This window comes from Sceloporus occidentalis, unplaced genomic scaffold (assembly GCF_023333645.1).
Source record: "Sceloporus occidentalis isolate IW3139 unplaced genomic scaffold, rSceOcc1.0.p SCAF_18, whole genome shotgun sequence".
Lineage (NCBI taxonomy): Eukaryota > Metazoa > Chordata > Lepidosauria > Squamata > Phrynosomatidae > Sceloporus > Sceloporus occidentalis.
The window spans coordinates 8,465,952-8,484,850 of record NW_028316998.1 but is presented as its reverse complement, the minus strand read 5'-3'; the positions used below and the strand labels follow the sequence as shown (position 1 = coordinate 8,484,850).

The 18,899-nt window shown below is 38.9% G+C and overlaps 1 protein-coding gene across 3 annotated transcripts in view; it reads left to right on the top strand.

The window, feature by feature from the left end:
- The first annotated feature begins 1,459 nt into the window (after positions 1-1,459).
- LOC149302576 (elongator complex protein 2-like) overlaps positions 1,460-18,899 on the top strand; it is a 39,527-nt gene continuing 22,087 nt past the window's right edge. For all 3 annotated transcript variants that reach the window (XM_089482258.1, XM_089482257.1, XM_089482256.1), the window contains exons 1-10: positions 1,460-1,591; positions 2,586-2,664; positions 3,683-3,753; positions 3,950-4,088; positions 5,436-5,513; positions 7,413-7,477; positions 9,675-9,741; positions 12,406-12,567; positions 15,321-15,416; positions 16,838-16,938. In XM_089482258.1, the coding sequence (XP_089338384.1) occupies positions 1,460-1,591; positions 2,586-2,664; positions 3,683-3,753; positions 3,950-4,088; positions 5,436-5,513; positions 7,413-7,477; positions 9,675-9,741; positions 12,406-12,567; positions 15,321-15,416; positions 16,838-16,938 (990 nt within the window). The remainder of the gene's footprint in view (positions 1,592-2,585; positions 2,665-3,682; positions 3,754-3,949; positions 4,089-5,435; positions 5,514-7,412; positions 7,478-9,674; positions 9,742-12,405; positions 12,568-15,320; positions 15,417-16,837; positions 16,939-18,899) is intronic.

Genomic DNA, 18,899 nt, shown 5'->3' with positions numbered 1-18,899 from the left:
CTTGATCCAGGGGCCAAGATTCCTAGTTACAGCTTTGCCATGCCCATTCACATACGTATAAGCATCTATTCAGTTTTGGAGAGATTGAGTTGGTGACCCTAAGGGAGATCGGGAGAGCATAGGTAGATCTGAGTGTCATCGGCATACAGGTGGCACTGAAAACCAAAGGATGTAATTAGTTTGCCAAGGGAGTTGGTGTAAAGTTGGAATGGAAGGAGTCTTAGTACTGAGCTTTGCGGTACATTAACTCATAGAGAAATGGGAGGGGAAGAGTTACTAGGGAGGGAGATGCTGAAGGTGCAATAAGAAAAGTAGGAAGTGAACCAGGAAAGAGCAGTGTCACAGAGACTAAGCTTGTGAAGAATTTGAATGAGAAGGGGGTGGCTGACAATATCAGAGTCAGGAGAAAGGTCTAGAAGGATTAGTAAAGAGTTGCCCTTGGGTTTAGCAATGAGTAAATAATTGGCACAACATCTGTTCCCAGAGACATTGAAAACGTAATGGCTCGGCTCTCGGGTGCTGAAGTATGAGTTGGTAAAGTAGGGAAACACCATGTGCCGGGAGCTCAGATGTGGTGCACAGTGATTCAAAACGAGTAGGAGCCCTAGCGGGCGAGCCGGGCCCCAGGAGGGACGAGAAATAACTGGACAGCTGACAGTACTGAAAGCGTTCCAGGAGGGAAGGCCCCGAGTCGCCGCATATGTCTATCAGGGAGCGCAGACGATGTCCAGCTATCTTTATCACCATGAATTGTACACCTCTGCTCTTCTTCCCAGTTCCTTTTTTATTCTATCACGTTTCTCCTTTTTTTGCTTCATCAATTTCACTTTATGCCCAGTATTTTTTTCTCCTTGTTGCTCCTTTAACCACCTTGGGGTTCTATCTCTTTTCAGTAGTGATTACTTCTAGTTCCCTGAGTTTTATTAACCCCTTGATGACAATTGACGGTTCAGGCATGTCACAGAAAAACATCTTATTGGCGACAATATATCTACTTTAAATGGTGTTTAAATGAATGAACCATCATAGTCTATAGGCTCATAAAAACTCCCACCTGTTGAATAATAATATCAGAAAAAATAATTCCCCTTCCTTTATTACCACTAATACCACCTGCTTAATTTACCCGCAATATGTTGAAAGCATACACATAAGTCATTAAAATATCCCTAAATGTTATTTATATAATCTAATTTTATTTTCTACATAAATCTCACAAAGCAGTTTCCTAGCTGAGCCAAATACGACATCTGCATCAGTTGTGACAAATCAACTCAGCGTCTCAGAGAACTACAGCAGCAGAATACATGTGACGTAAGATCCTATTATGCCCAATTCAAATATGGCTATTCAAAGCTTACGGATGCCTGTAGGATTCAAACAACTTTCCTAGTGTCGCCTGTAGACCGTGATCTAATCACGTGATTTTGCTGCCGGGGTGACGTTAACCACATGAAGCATGGCTGCTCCCACAGTACAGCTTGCCCATGCTGCTTTCTCTGTGAACCGGTGTCCTCACAGTGTTAGCTGGGGCCGGAACGGTTTATTAGCATGTGGGACATGTAACTCCATAGCACTGTATGACCCTCGGGTAAGTGAGCTTTCTGTAAACTGGTATATAACTATGTATATATATCACAGCCAGAACGTATCTTACATGTATGCAATAAACGGTGCTGTATTATTTCATTTATTTATTACCAGCAGACAGTGACATGTGATCATTGATATGCTTTGACAGCTATCACATACAGAACTCAAGTCCTTCCGGTTGTTGCTACATCTGAATTCTTTTTAATGGGGTTTCCCCTAAAAGTCACCAAAACTGACACACACACACACACACACACTATATAATAGAGATATATAATTTTACTACTTATTGTTTTATATAATAATTGTATTGGTTTGTATAGTTCTATCATATTCCACAGCGTTGTACAATTTTAATGCAACGTCTGATGATGCTTAGACCACTAGTTAATTCAGTATCCAGTTTACTTTGGTGTGTGTTGTCATCATACTTCTACTTAGTTTGTGACATTTTCTGTGGACTCATTTGTGTTTAACTTGTCAAATGATTGTGGTATGGATTAGCCAGAGAAACCTCATTGGAATAGAGAATCGGTTACTGTGAAATTACACATATGTACCCCCAAGAAGTAAGTGAGGGTCACAGTGCAGCATTCCCAATGGTAACATGTATATGCAACTTCTAATCCTGCCTTAGGCAAGTCATTGGACATTTGCTTAGTATTTACACTATTTGGTGTTAAAGAAAAACAGGCATGCCTTACAAATACTCTTATGTAGTAATTATTCTTCATTTATAAATTGATTTACGCTGCTATTCCAGGGGTGGCATTCCAGATGTTATAGGACTACAACTCCCATGATGCTCCTCACTCAAAATGCATGCACTCACGTTTTTAAGGATACTAGCAGAAAATGTTGCAATGTCAAATTCAGTGACAAATGGAGAACACCCTAATGGCAGGGTTGTTTTTAAATATGTTTAGCACCGTGTGCAATATGTGTCTAGGGTCCCTATTGTTTATTCATATGTATTTATTTTTATCTGACAGAAGAAGACTATAATAAATACCCTAAATGGACACACTGGAAGAGTTAACTGTGTATTCTGGATTCAGAAACATGACTGTCGTAAGTAACAAGTGCCCTATCTGTACACAATAATCTCAATATTATTATTTATTGTTTTATATAGCGCCGTCAAATTGCGTAGCGCTGTACAATGGGTAGACAGGACATAACAAGTAGCATGTAATATAACAAATTGACTTACAGAGACAACAGGTGATGAGGGCCCTGCTCAAACGAGCTTACAATAGCTTCCAGCTTTACGTAGCTTTAAGGGTAATCCCATGGAAACAAATATTTTTCTCCATGTGCATTAACTACAGTGCTGTAAACAGTAACGTAGTTTAGCATTGACAAAAATCTGGTTTTATCTCTTTACCTGGAGCCTGCCATTGTTTTCAGTCATGTGACATCTTGGGCGACTTTCTCTGCACAGTCACCACACAGTGATGATTCTTTATGGCAACACTACTGAAGTCCATCTCTCAATAGAGTATCTGGCTGGGTGATTAACATTGAGCTATTGTGTTTAGCACAGCTACCTAAAAACATTATGCTATACAAATGCTAGAACTGGTTTAAACAATGAAAACATGGGAGTTCCCCTTTAACTTTATATTTTATACAGAACATAACTTACTTAACAGAAACATGGCTGAGAGACTTAAATAAGTTACATCAATATAATAATTGCAACAGTACGATCCAACAATTATGTGTTAAAGAAGTTCCCATTATTACAATTATTTTATATTGTCCTAAAACGTAGTTTTGGCTGATTAAACTACTAACTTTCAGAAAGGTCATTTAATTTCATGTCATTGCATGAAATGTTTTGATTCCCCTTTTATTTATTATAGTTAGGAAAACGGTAAAATAGGTTAGGAACGTTTGAAAAAACATAGGTGCCGACCCAAACTTTCAACCTGAATAGTAAGAAAAGCACAAAATGTCTATTTTTTTGTAACATATGAAAGCTTCTAGCTTGGTTGTTGTGCCATGTTTTTAATTGTTACAGATAGTGTTTGTGTTAATGTTTAATGTAGTTGAAAGTCCAAAATTAATGTTTTCTTTTTTTTAGGGTCAGAAACAGAACTTGTTTCTGGTGGATCTGATAAGCAGGTTATCATATGGACCATCAAAGATTACCAGGTATACTTGCGTACAAGAGATGGGTCAATGGTCACCATACCCGAGAAGTGTCTCTGGTCATCCTTCAAAGAAACTCTTGCAAAGATAGTCAGCAACCCCATGAGGTTGGATCTTCTCACTCACTAGTGACTCCTAATGACATTATGGTGGCATTTCAGGGCCACACCACTTATTAAATGTATTTTTTTTGTTGCAGAAACCTTATTGTGTTAAACTGGAAGGTCACAATGATGCAGTGTGTGCAGTTCATGCTCTTTATACAGAGAATGGCTGTGAAGATAGTCTTCTTATTGCATCTACAGCTTCTGACTGCACTGTGCGAATATGGTCCCGAAGTAAGTTAACGTATATTTTGCCATTGTTTTATGTAAATGTGACCCAGAAGGAAAGTACTAATAGGGGAGTGTAGGGTTGTTGAGAATAAATGAAAAGAAAATGGGGTAGAGACAGTTGGGGTAACAAGCAAGGGGCTATGCCAAATGAGGAACAGAAGAAACAAATAACAATGTAATGAGTGGAAAATTATAATAGGAAAAGTATTTAAAAAATAAAAAATAAAAAAAAATATATATATATATTTAATGTGTGTATGTATATGTATAAATATATATATATACCGTATTGGCTCGGATATAGGCCGCACCCTAAAAGTTAGGTGCTTTTTTAAAGCAAAAAATTTCTTAGTAAAAAAAAAATAAAAAAATACACTTAGTGGAACAGATATGCTTCCACTCTGCCCCCCCCCCCCGAGATATGTTGGCACTCTATCCCCCCCCTGAGATGTGCACTCTGCCCCCCGAGATGTGCCGAGAAGTGCCGGCAAGGAAGATTGTTAGCGTACATCGCGCAGACGTTCACCGGCTGCGGCGATGCAAGCGTTAACAACCTCTCACTGCTGGCACATCGTGCTTTAACAATCTCCCTTGCCGGGACTCCCCCCGTGGGAATTCCCGGCAAGGGAGATTGTTAAAGCACATCGTGCAGACGACCCGGCAGCGGAGGTTGTTAATGCTCGCATCGCCGCTGCCGGTGAACGTCTGCACGATGCGCTTAGACAACCTCCCGTGCCGGCACTCCCGCTGTGGGAAGTGCTGGCAGGGGAGGCTGTCAGAGCGTATCAGACGGTAGGATGCAGGACCCCGAATATAAGCCGCACCCCCACTTTAAAGACTTAAAGTGGGGGGGGGAAAAGTGCGGCCTATATTCGAGCAAATACGGTAACTATTATTGGATTTTATATATATATACAACATAAAGTCCAAAATTAACAATTGCACTCCAATCACCACTTTTTTTGCCCGGTGCCAAGTAGCTGCAACAGCAAATCAATCATGATTGGGAAACTGGAGTTTCTCGAGTGATTATTTAAAGAAGTCCCTGGCGTGCCGGTAACTATTTTTGGATGTTATATATATATATATATATATATATATATATATATATATATATATATATATATATATATATATATGTAAATATTGTTTTTAAAACCTATTATTTTTGAAATGCGTTTATTTTTGTTATGAGAAACAAGTGTCTCCCTTTCTGGACAGTTAGTTATAGTGAAACATAGTCATAGATGTGCTGAGTAGTAGTTCCACATTGGGGCAAGATCATTAAAAGTCAGCTTGGTAAAACTCCTCCGATCTCCAGTTTTTTTTAACTACTCGTTCATTTTGAAGGTGAATGTCTCCAGACTCTTCCCTTTGGAAATGGATTTGTTCTGGACGTCTGCTTGTCTATGCTACCTGGCAGTAAGGGTGAGTACAGCTCGACACAAGCTCATTGCGAAGTCCCGGAATTCTGTTACATTCTTTCATCTTCTTTAATCCCTGCCTGATTTCATACACAGTACTTTGCTGACGTTCCACATAGTCACAAGGTGGCTTTTTTTATCAATTCAGTGGAGGTAATATATGCAATGTTTTAAAAGTGGTTCAGCCACCATAGCAACTGTTCTGGACCATTCTTTTGGTTGCTATAGTGATCTATTGTAGCACCAGAATCACCTACTGCATAACCCCCATGATGCTCTTGGTGATGTCTTATACACCCCTTTAGACCCATATTTGCCACCAAAATCACCCTGAATATCTGGAGATACAGTCTAGTGCACATTTTAAGTATGATTGGTTACAATATTTTATGTAGTTTAGGTTTATCGAAGTATGTATAAAGTGCTTAAAACCAGATGCTTTTGTCTCGCCTAGTTGTATTGTGAGAGTACCAGTAGAGACAGAAATGTTCTTCTTTGTTTGAATGATTTTAATATACTGATGAACGTAATGTGGTATACTCAAGGGCTTTTAGAGAATGAGGGCAAAAACACCAATGTTGCCATGTGATATACCTTACTCGTTCATGTGATACCCCTTACCGCAATAGCATTTCATTTAGATTGTGGCACATATAGACATCTTAGTGACTTCAAGGTGCTAAGTAAACCAAGACGAGAGAAACCATAAAATAATACAATGTACTTTACATTTATTTTCTTAAATGTTCAAAAGATGTGGAGTGTTGTAATTCGAGGGATCCAATTACCCGTTAATACTTGATGGTATTTTAAAGCGGTGGAAAAAAAAAAAATGGCTGTACAAAAGAGTAATGATTTGCCAAGGTTTCAGATTAGTACATATTGAACATTAAATAAGTAAACTGTTAAGTGGCTAAGAGCCTACTCTTTTCACATTAGCTGAATGCTGTGCTATGGCAAAATGTTTTATGTTTGATGGCACCTAAGAACCATTTGGCCCATCTAGTCTGCCCATTTATTTGGATTGATGAAGCCTGTCCATTAACACATATGTAGCCAAAAGTGTATGCTAATAAAAGGAATATTTAATAAAATCAAGCACAAATGGTCACAAACTGAAAGGGGTACCATATTTCCCAAAAATGCAGGCCATTTTTTGGCGGTGGTCTCGATTGCCGTAATACCTGGTGGATCCCAACATGAATTTCTTGAGCTCTAGCAGTATGGCTTTGAAATTAATAATTTATTTGATATGATATAAAAGAACCAAAAGGTGGCATACACAGAATCATCACATAAGAGAAGAGAGCTGTAATAATACTAGAAATACTTTTTTTTTCTCCCTTTTTTAAAAGCGTGTCCCCAGATGAGAATGACGTTACATTTAAATAGTTAAACGCCTTGAAATTAATATGCATCTTTAAATGCTATTTAGTTGTAGAGCAGTCTTGTTGGCTCGCTGTGTTTTCCTATGGCCTTGGTGGGTTTTTGCGTCATTATTTGGCTTCTTTCTTTATAGTTTTTAATTGATTCAACTAAACTTGTCTGCATCAATAGCTTCTTGCCAGCGATGTCAGCCACCCTTAGTGCTTAGGTCCCCAGCTATTCAGGATTGAGGCTAAGCTTGAGTGTAACAGCTTTACAATTTGCTTGTCAGGGACAAAGAAGCAAATCAGTATCAGTTCACGTATAGGTTTTATTCCAAACAGCACGCTACAAGCATTACGACACCATTGCTGGTATATGAGAACATTTGCCATGCAGTTCTATGAAAGGTATGGGACTTCGCTGCTCCACAAGTAATGTGTAATTCGTGCCAGTACCCAACAGCCTCATTAATGCTTTTGCCGTCTTCATTTTCTTCTATTAATGTAAGTTTTTTGCTGTTTCTCTCTGTTTGCAGTTCCCATTTTAGCATGTGCCGGAGATGACAGCAAGATTCATTTGCATGTACGGCACAATGGGCAGGTAATTATTTGTTTCTCGGTTGGCAGTCGCTTATTTGCATTTCGTATTTTTTAATCTCGTTTTGATATATAGAGGTGCTGTATTTCCTGACTACTAGCCCCCAGCCATCGAGACAGTCGTCGCACGAGAAATTTATCCCGCTAAAGCTTGGATAATTAGGACGTATTAATTTGTCTATTTTGTCTCTTGTTCAGCAGCTGGGAAATATGTGTTTTTCTTGTATCTGCTAATAGCAAAATAGTGCTTTTTTTATAAAGAAAATATTTATAGCTTCATCATCTGTATTTGCATACACGTGACATAAATTGTATTATACTAAAAGTAAGGTTTGCAGAATTGTTTTATGAAAGGGACACTTCAGCCATCATAGGCTCTTTAATGCATATGATAGCTGAGTGGTCCATTGTAAGTGTATGGAGAGATTCCGCAGAATACCCTCATATGCATTTGCCTCTTTCTCCAACCCTCAGCTATTTGTTAAGCAGGTAATTTGTTCAGCCAAACACAACTCCTGCCATGACCACCAGTCAGCTCTGGCTCGGTGAAAGCTCCGGGGCATTTAAATCTTAAGCGTCAGTGGACAGAATCATGAGAACGCCAACAAGGCAGGAAAATACACCTTCTTCCAAAGGAGATCTTTTTTTTCCCTACTTCAAGAATGCATAAAAAGTACATAATTATCCACTAATTGGAATAGCTCCCTGGCAGGCCCGGACTGGGACAAAAAATAGGCCTGGGCATTTAAGCCCGAGCAGCCCATATTTATTTATTTATTTATTTATTGTTAAAGCCCACCCTTCATGTACCATCTTTGCATTTACTCATTCACACAAATCATTAACACATTCATTAATGCAGTCTCACAAATCATTCAAGCAATTCATCCACACATGAATTCATTAATTGTCATACGCATTCACACAATTCATCCACACATTTATTCATTCATTCATTCTCATACACATTCACACTACCCCCTCTCCCCATCTTATCTGCCCCTTCTCGCTATGTACCCCCTCTCACTATGTATCCCCATCTCCATTTTTCACTATCTAACCCCTCCTCTGCCCCTTCTCACTGCACCCCACTCCCTCACCCTACTTACCTTGTTGCCGGAGCAAGCAACAACTGCGGCCGGGCCCGCGGCAGGACCGGACTGACTGGGGCTATGCGGCCTCTACGGCCGCATTAACACAGGGCATAAGGGGCACCTGCCCCTTAAGCCCGCCGCAACTGCGACCGGGTCCGCCACTCTAAGGGGCTGGGAAGCCCCCACCAGGGCCGGCCTTAGTGGTCTGCGGCCGCACAAGGCTTACATTAAAACATCTGTTGTTTTTTTTAACTTTATTTAACATCCTCCATGTTAAATAAAGTTAACAAAAACTTTATTTAACATGGAGGATGTTAAATAAAGTAAAAAAAAAAAAAACACCCGATTTTTTAATTTAAACCCTGTGCGGCCGCACACCCCTTAGAGTGGCGGACCCGGTTGCAGTTGCGGCGGGCTTAAGGGGCAGGTGCCCCTTATGCCCTGCGTTAATGCGGCCGTAGAGGCCGCATAGGCCCAGTCAGTTCGGTCCTGACTGGGCCTATTTTAAGGTAGGGGCCTGGAGCTGCAGCTCCATCAGCCCCTAAGTCAATCTGGCCTGCTCCCTGGGCATTAAACTGCTCGTCTAAGAGTTTATCGGAAGAAAGGCCTGTTGATGCTGACTTCCGCCTACCGTCTTGTCCCTGGTCTTCAAGCTGTTATCCGTCAGGACAGGAGACAGCTGTCCTGTCCAAAACCACGCTCTTACACTGTTGGAGACTGTATTCTGTAGTGAAGGGATCGCTTAAGCAGCTAGGATCTGCACATGCCTTTTGGGCACAGCTGGCTCCTGCAGTGAAGATGAAGAATAGGACAGTAGCTAGAAGTCGGCGCCAGCAGCTAAGAGAAGTGCTTTTTCCCCTTCTAAAAATTCAAAAGAATAATCAATGCCACTTTTAAGTTCATAATGCGAAGGCGATTTAATTTTTCACCACTGACGTGACAAAAGAGAAATTCAGAAGTAGGTACTCAAAGAGAATGTGTATGACGTACTCAGAAGAAGTAGGTCTACACACACGCACACACACACAGGCGTAAACAGATGCAGATACACAGAGACCCACAGTAATAACAGGCAGCTCAGTGCATTAAGTTGTTTTAACTTTTTAGTTTCAGAAAACACAAGTCCTTCATGGACATGAAGACTGGGTGAGAGGTGTGGAATGGGCCATCAGCGGTAGGTGACTTGTATACAGTACCTGTGAATTGCTTTGCTTTGTGCCTTTTCTTGAGAATTGAGTGGCTGAGGGTTTGGTTTTTTTGATTGATGAGACTGCACTTCTCTAACAATTGGGTCAAAGAGAAAACCACCAACATTGCCAGAGCCAGAACTTTCTTGTATTTCAAATGAAATCTTTAACCCCTTAACGAACCGTCAAAAAATTAAATAAGCTTAGAAAGTGATCAACGATCACTTTCTTCGCTTAAACGGCGTTACTGTAATGCCTCGATGTCGAGGCATTCAGCAAGGCCGAGATCGGCATCGGGGGCCATGTCTGGCCCCTCCCCGGGGCGTCAACAGCCGCCATACATTGTACGCCCGTTTTAAAAGCGTTTAGGAGGCGATCAACGATCGCCTCCTAAACTTAAATGGTGTTGCTGGAATGCCTCGATCAGGAGGCATCCAGCGACACCAAACACTTACCTCTGGATGGGCTGTGACCGCTCCGGAGAGCGGTCACAGCCGCAGCTGCCGGTGATCTTCGCCATCAGCAAGATGGCGGCGGCCCGGGAAAAAAACAATAAAGATGAAAGAGTTCGCTAGACGGTCTCCAGACCCTCTAGAGAACTCTGGCTCCACTTGCAGGTTGAATACAGGTACTGCACTCAACCATGCAAGTCAATGGAGCCCAGCTTTCTAATCACAATGTGATTAGTAAAATATTAAAAAAATAATAAAAATAAAAAAAAAAGTGCTAACATTTAAAAATAATTATGCAGTGATGTCACTAGATGTACCATCCAGTACCAGCAAAATGTGTAAAAAAATATAAAAAAAAGTATAAAAAAAATAAAATAAAAAAAATAGTTTATTTTGAGCAAGTGCTAAGATTTCTCAAAAATATCAAGAAAGAGTTAAAATAAAAGCACTTCAAATACCCAAGGGGTGTCTAATATAAAAAAAAAATGGCTGATGGGGTAAATTGGAGTGGCCGAGCTCAAAGATAGGGCATAGGTACAGACTGACCAAAATGGAGAAAAAAAGCGCACTTCCCAAATGTGGCAATTTGGGTATTTCTAAACTCAGGACAAGTAGTAGAATCTATTTAGCTAGTTTTTTTACTTGCTTTTTTAGGTGAGTAAAAGATTTTTCAAATAAAAGTCATAAAATGTGGGGTTTTTTTCAATTTTTCACCATGTTTTTTTTTTTTTTTTTTATAGTAAATAAGATGATACGATCAAAATAATGGTATCTGAAGAAAGCCCCTCTTGTCCTGAAAAAAACAATATATAACTTATGTGGGTACACTAAATGGGTGAGGAGAAAATTACAGCTGAACACAAGCACCACAAAAGTATTAAAACTGCCTCGGTCCCACAGGGTACAAAAAGAAAAAACGAGCCCGGTCCTTAAGGGGTTAAATTTCATCAACAGGGCAACTTGATTTGTGTTGACATTTCAATAGTTCTTGCGCTCTCATTTACTACCTCTACCCCAGCATGCACCTGGTCTCCTCTTCCTTATTGGTTCATTATTTATTTTATATACAATTGCAGCTTATTTTCTAACTGATGGAGGTGTCTGGAATTGAGTTGGGATAATGCCCAAAAAGACAACAGATGCCCAAGGGAACTGGTTTACTATCCGCACTAATACTCACACGCTACCTACACACCTTCCGACTCATCGCTTTTTGTTGTTTGTTGCATTATGCCACTGATCTATTTTCTTTTTGTTTCTCTCCTTCACCCTTTGGGTTTTATCTTAAAAATTTATTTTTCGCCAGACCAGCACTATAGCACTTTATCCAATCTGTCTGAACAATAAAGAAAATAAGTACAAGAACCCCAGTAATGTAATGTACTTGTATAACCCTCGTATCTCTCCTAAAGCCTGCCAAGCGTGAGTGAATTCTTTCCCTTGGCTTAATGTTTACTTACGCAGCAGTAATGACGATGTACTTTACTAAAATGCCTGCCTAACACATTTGGTCGCTACAAGGGCTCTGACTTGCTCTGTACATCATTAGGTGGAGTTTGTTGGCTGCCTGATTCAGGTAATAGAGGGAGATCAGCTACAATGTGTATAACTGCACCTCTGTTGATGAATTGATTGGACGTTACCTAATATTGTTCATGTATAGTAAATAAAACTAGGGTGACTGTGCATATCCTTTGTGCTCTTATAATGTTGCCCCTAAGCCAAACCTTACTGTTTAGTTAGGAACTAGTTGGGGTCTTCAGTATAAAGTGTTCCTTTTTGGAAAGGGTTCTCGCCCTCCATTTAAACATGCATGTATTCAAGATTTGCACATGAAAACATATAGGTGAAACAGACTGGTTAAATTGTGGAGGCTTAAAGAGCACTAAAGGGTTAATAAATAGGGGGGCATCCTAAATAGCGACCTTATAGGATCTCGTACAATGCCCATCAGACATAAACAGACGTCCATCTTGGGTGATTTGTAGGTAATAAGGGGGAATATAGCAATATTCTGTTTTATTGAGCATGGGAATTAGAAGGTAGAAACACTTTTTAATAATCTAGTTGTTAATGATGCTCTATTTTTATGTTACTGCACTTGCCCAACTTTTGTAGGCTTTAATATATAATGAGCTGTAGTGCTTTTGAAGGACACTAAGTGAGTCAAGCTAGCAATTTATCTTGCTTTCGGTACAGACGGCGACCTATTCTTAGCGAGTTGTGCCCAAGACTGCATGATCCGCATCTGGAAGATATTTAAGAAGTCAGAAGCTGAACCTCCCAGAATTGATGATAATGATGATGGAGAGGAAAGCTCAATCAAGCTTAAAGAGAACATATTCACAGTAAAAGATGAAAGTGAGTAGTAAACATTTTATTGTTTGACAAAATTACATTTATATTTAAAACAAGTGTGCTAGATCGAATTTAGTGGCCCTATTAAGCTTCCCTAGTTTGTGTTAACGTGTATTGGAAGGAGAGGTTTGGTCAAGAATGCTTGGGGTACTGGAGGTAAGAGATGGCAATTAAAGATCTGTGCAGGTAGACCCATCTTGGGCTCAAGTATCGGTGCTACACAATGATTTTAGAGGGTTAATGAGTAACAGAACTATAAAATTAAAAACAAAATTATAAAGATTAGCCCACAGTAAAACATTTGGAGGGTGTAATTACACAGAATGTCCAGTAGATGGTGGTCCAGGATAACAAATGACAAACAAAACATCCACCTGGCGATAGAGTCAATAACAATTAATACAATTAATGGCTAATGAATGTAATTTCCATTTATTCCTGCTAAGATTCTTGCTCTAGTAAATGCATTCTAAAACAGAAAGGAGTCGTGTTCGTGACATAAGGCAACGGGGATCATGTGAAGGTTTTGACATTTTTGCGCTGTTGTCATTTTATATACCTTACTCCATAATGAGCCGTTTTCGCTATGCTTGAAAAAGATAATCAGAAAACTGCAATCCCTTTTTCAGACGATCAAAGACAAAAGTATAAAAGCCTTCGCACAGCAGAAAGACATGCCACGTCTGAAGTAATGCGATACTGTTTTTGATAATTTTCTTTCTTCTAAGTCAATGCTGTATCTTGAATGTGAGCGTAAAAGCAAAAGAAGAAAAAATGTGTGTGTTCGTCATAGGAACTGTGATTGAATTCCTGAGCGTGCCAGTGCATATTATAATGAACACAAAGACAATTCCCTTGCAGGCAGCTTTGATTTTACTGCAGTGCAATCACCTTTATTGTGAAAGAAAAGATTATAACCCCAGAGGAGAAAAAGAAAAACTTCTTTTGAAGTATCCGTACTTATGTGGCATTATTTAAAAGCCATACCTTGCAGCTCTGGGGAAATGCTTTTTGGATTGCTGTTCTGTAATATTATTTCAGTTTATGTACTATGTGGAACACGGCTCAGGAATCACTTACATTCGTCCTATCCTCACAAAAGAGACTACTGAAATACGAGTTCATTCCCTTCTGATGTCACATCTGGAATTATTGCAACTCTATACTCTCTGAGCTTTCACCACTCCACACTTTGTATGAACACCTCTGCCATTCCAAGTTGTCCCCCTTCTGCTGCCTCCTTGGGCCAGTCCTTGTGTTTGTTCGCATAGGCTCCAGAATTAAAGGCTGCAATCTCTAAATATTGTCCTAGCCTACTTACAGCTCCATGCTAGAATTCCTTATCGTGGTCTGTCAGACTCTCCCCTACTTTAAATGTTCACTAAAAGCCTACTTGCTCCATGAAGCCTATCTTTTAAAATATACAACCCGAACGAAACCTTCAAGATCTCCATGCCACCGACTTCACATAATTCTCTCGCAAGCAGTCCCTAACCCTCTGCCTCATTCACCTGCTTAATCATGTGGACGCTTGCAAGACCAGGGCGGTCTTCTCCTTCTGTACCAGTATGGCTAGGTTTCCACTTGGTTTTTTTTAGCTAAAAACGCCCATAAAAACGCCAATAGCGCCACCTGGCGTTTTTTTAGTGAAAAAACGCAGCAGCCAGATGTTAGCTGTTCTTCAATAGGAAATCGCAGAATGCCATATCCACTTGGCGTTTTTTTGTTTGGCGTTTTTTCAGTCCTCTTTGGCGTTTTTCTGCTTTTTTGAGCTCTGTGGCAGTTTTTCAAAATCGCAGCATGTTGACACTCTGGCGTTTTTTGCAAGGAAATCTTGGCGTTTTTCTCCAATAGAAGTCTATGGGAGAGAAAAAACGCCATGAAAAAGCCTTGTGGGTTTTGCCTTGGTGTTTTTTATGGCGTTTTTTTCCACAGTTACAATGCAGAGGATGGACCCAGTATCTGCTGGAAACAAACAGTTTCACACAAAACAAAGTTCATATTGAATTTTACACCATTTGGAACAAACATGCCATTACAAACAAACATACCCAACTGGATCCTGCGTCCCAAAAGCAACAGCAAACAATTTGCACCATCATTTGGGGCCAATCTTCCTAGAGGAGCAGACATTCGGAATAAAGCATGCCTTACAAACCACAGAAAAGAGACAAAAGGGTCCGCCGGGGCGTTTAAGTAGAACTCTACCAAGGACATGACATCAGGAGAGGGCAGATACTTGCCATTTATCCTAATCCCTTTTAGCTGGGTGAAACTTCTAACTTGTAAAGGCTGGAAAAACTGCCTAAGGTTTCTAAAACGCCAGAAAAAACGCCAAAACGCAGGTAAATACAGTGGCAGTTTTCTTGGCGTTTTTCCTGGCGTTTTTCATCAAGAAAAAAACGCAGGACAAAAACCCAAGTGGAAACCTAGCCTATATCTTATTAAGTGTTCATCTTATTGACAATGTTATCGTAGTAAACTACTTCTCTCCTTTATTGTAATAGTGCCACATAATCTGCTGCCAAAGAAAATATAATATAAAATGAATCCATAATAACAAAGGCTGGGCATTTTAGAAGATTTTTTGATACATGTAGTTGCATTGTATAGAATGGATATTTATTAATTGATCACATATAATATTCAAGGCTATAAAAATGAAACTTTCACCACTTCATTGTCGCTTAATGAAACTAATGTTTAAAAAGGCAAATAACCTTCATCGTTCACACTCTTCTACATCTTTGTTTTAGCAAATGAAGCAACGTATGCCGTTACCCTAGAGAGTGTCTTGGCTGGCCATGAAAACTCAGTGTATGCAGTTCACTGGCAACCTTGTTTTCAAAAAGGTGAGGAAATCTGAAAAATCCATATGACTTTTTATATTTTTGTCTGTCAAAAAGAGAATTTTATTCTTCCTTTTCATTTTTTCATTTTTCCTATGGCTTCATCTCAAGTTCCAAAAGAACCATAGAGTGTAAGGATGGCACAGACTGAAAGACTAAATAAGTCATAATTAAAGTGCTGGGATATTCTTTAACTCCTTTGTGACCAATAGTTTTACCCCCTTTAGTGACCTGAGCTTATTTGCCATTTAAACTATATTTTTGTTCAGTCGCTATTCCCATTTCCCGTGTTTAGAGTACACACACAGCCCTCTCTGTCCTTGAAAAAACAATATATAACATTTCTCTTGATACCACTTTTTTTTTTGTATAATCCATCAATTAATATGAATAATATGTCAGAAAATATAAAAAAAAAATCTGCAACATCTCCTGAGTGAAATACCTTAGGGTGTTTTAATTTAAAAAGAGAATAACATGCTTTCTTACATACTACACTATTTTATGTTATGTTTTGAACTTTTTTTATATATTTCTAATGGGGGGGGGTCGAGATTTGGGTGCCTGTTTTTATATTTTTAAAACCTTTTATGTGTTTATTTTTTTTAATTTTTTTTAATGTTACAATGTTAATGTTAATGTTTTAGTTACAATAAGAAAAATAAAGAAAGAATTTGAAGTGTTTAAAACAGCACCCATTAACAATATAAAATTAGTTTAGTGTCCTGCAACCCAAAAGATTTTAAGAGAATAAAAAATAGTATGCAAGTATGTGAGCCTTTTCTCCCTGAAACATTAAAAACCTATGTACGTATTTTACTGTTTTGTTGAATATTGTGGAACTTAAATTGATGGGGGGGGGGGGTTGCCCATATTTTATTTTGTAATAAAAATTAAGCTGGGTGTATGAATATGGTTGAAATTAAAAGCCCTTTTCTGGGCGAACCAAACATGGGTACTCATGTTTAAACATATGGTTCAAACGTATGGTTACAAATTGAGGCGAAAATAAGAAAATTGTCTGGCCATGAAGTGCTTGGTTATAGGTAACAGATAACAAATGGGAAGAATATTAATTCCCATCATCCAATCAGGAGTGCTGCAGCCCTTTAACCCCTTCTTCAGCTGCTGAAAGCAAGGAGCATACCTTAGTGGAGACTCCCATTCTAGTCTGTAAAGTCAAAGGGAGTAGCAGCAGCCAAGCACACACATGCCTTCTGAACACTAATGTTTAGCCATCATACATGTGGATTGATGCTGCTTCAGTGACATGAAAGCAAGTGCTACATTCTAATACTTACTGGTAGAGACAGCTGGGTATATAGACTTGTAAAATGTAATATTTGGAAATTGTGACAGTTCCACATTAAATGCTAAAATATCTGAATTTTGTTAAGTACTGCATTCTGTATTCTGTCCTGCAGATGGCAGCATTGTACAGCCAATGTGTTTGCTCTCAGCCTCGATGGACAAAACGATGATCCTCTGGGGACCGGATGAGGAGTCTGGAGTATGGCTCGAGCAGGTATGTGTGTTAAAAGTTGCTTGAAATAGTTGTTGTTGTAGTGACTGTGTAAATTATCCCTAATACATTTTAGTATAATTAGAACGCATTTACAACCAATCTTTGAAGCCCGAGTTTCCATTAAAAAGTGAAGTGTAACGTTTTAAATAGATAATTAGAGTAAAAACACATTGAAATAAAGAGCACCCTAGAGGAAAACATTTTACTTTGTTTACGTGTCATACTGTCTTTTTTAATGGGGTGGCAAATAAGTTTCTTTTGTAGCATGCTATCATTGTGGAAAAGAGCCGTTTTGGCATTGGTTGGTATTATGAATTCATGCAAAGATCAAAACTTTTGTTATGCTGTCAAGCTTAGTTATTGGGAAAACAAATTATAATATTACTTAATAGTATCATCGCTATTCCGTGTTCCAGGTTGCCTCCTGCCCACTGATTGCATATTTTGTCTGCTTTTTAGTACTTCATTATTCATTCATTACATCTGCCCAAGAAAGGACTTACCTTTAGGAGACATTGCAGAATTACCTTGTCTGTGGTCCATTATTTCGTCCAATGATTGGTGGTGGGTCTATCACATGGCACAGGGAAGCGGGCAAATGTTGGAGGGGGTGTGTGATTCTGTCCACGCGTTTTCATGTGGACCACATGGAAATTTAAAGGGATTACTCCTTTATTGGCATTAAACTTAATATGATGGTTGGAGTGTCCCTTTAATCAGCGTTCAGTTTTTATGTGTTTGAATTCTAGTCTTCTGCAAATGTCATTGATTTTTCACTAGCCATTGTTGAATTACTTAGACATTTCCATACCATTATCTGTCTTCCTATTGTAAAGAGGCTGTCTGTAGAGAAAAGGGTTCTGGCTAACCAGCCCGAAGCTGGTTGCTAGCTTAGTTGTGCTGGGAATAATGATGGTGGTTAATGAGACAGACTTCCTTGTGTGTTTATTGTGAGACTTAAATGTTAACATGCAATGTGAAGCTTTTAATTGCATTAGGTTTAACCAGGTCGCTTCCGTCAAGTATTATAAAACACAGTGTTGGCTTACGGTATTAGAAGATGGTGTAAGAATTTTTTAAAAAGTGTCATTGCGGAAAAAAAAATTGCATGGACGTCACGGGAGACGTGTCAAAACCATACAATGTGTGTCTGATTGAAAATAGCATTTAAATGTCTTATTTCTATAAATACACTATTTTTATTTTTTTTGTAATGTAAGTACCAACATAGGACAATACAAACCAATTCTACATTATTATTCAAAAATATTTTATTTAGCTTGAGAGGTTGTACATTATTTATGTACATTTCACCTGTATTACAAGCGGGATAAGTAGAACTATAGAATCAGTTCAATGGGCTATATTTATTGAAGTGAAGCTGTTATGGAGTCAGCCGTACACTGCATTACTTTAACCCTCAGATGCCTGGGGTCAGGTGGCATTTTGTTCCTGGTAGTCCGGCCTGGTTTTGTAGTTTTGCTATAATAGTTTTTTTTTTTTTCGGGGCATGGTAAGGTTTTTATAGATGCCTAGTGTAAGTTAAAAACAAAACAAAGAAACAAACAAATGCATGTAACAAACACTAAATCATTACTTTAAAAAGACCGACTCGCTTAATAAATGTATCCGATATGTTTTTTAACTGTTTTTTTTGCCTTCTTTTGTAAATTCTCCGTTTATTGTAATAGAAGCAACAGAAGACATCACAAGAAATAAACAGATATAGGAAAGGCTGAACTTGATGGACGCATGTCTTTTTTTTCATCCTATGTAATTGTATTTAGTTTGGGTGGCTGTTATTAAATTTATCTGGAATGAATAACTAATAACCTTTTCTTCAAGGTAAGATAAGGATCCTTAAATGTACCTGCCATTTTAGCACATGAACTTCGTAGAGTAACATCAAGAGCGCTTAAAATGTACTTTACTATTGCTTATCACCTAAGTACCTGGTGCTT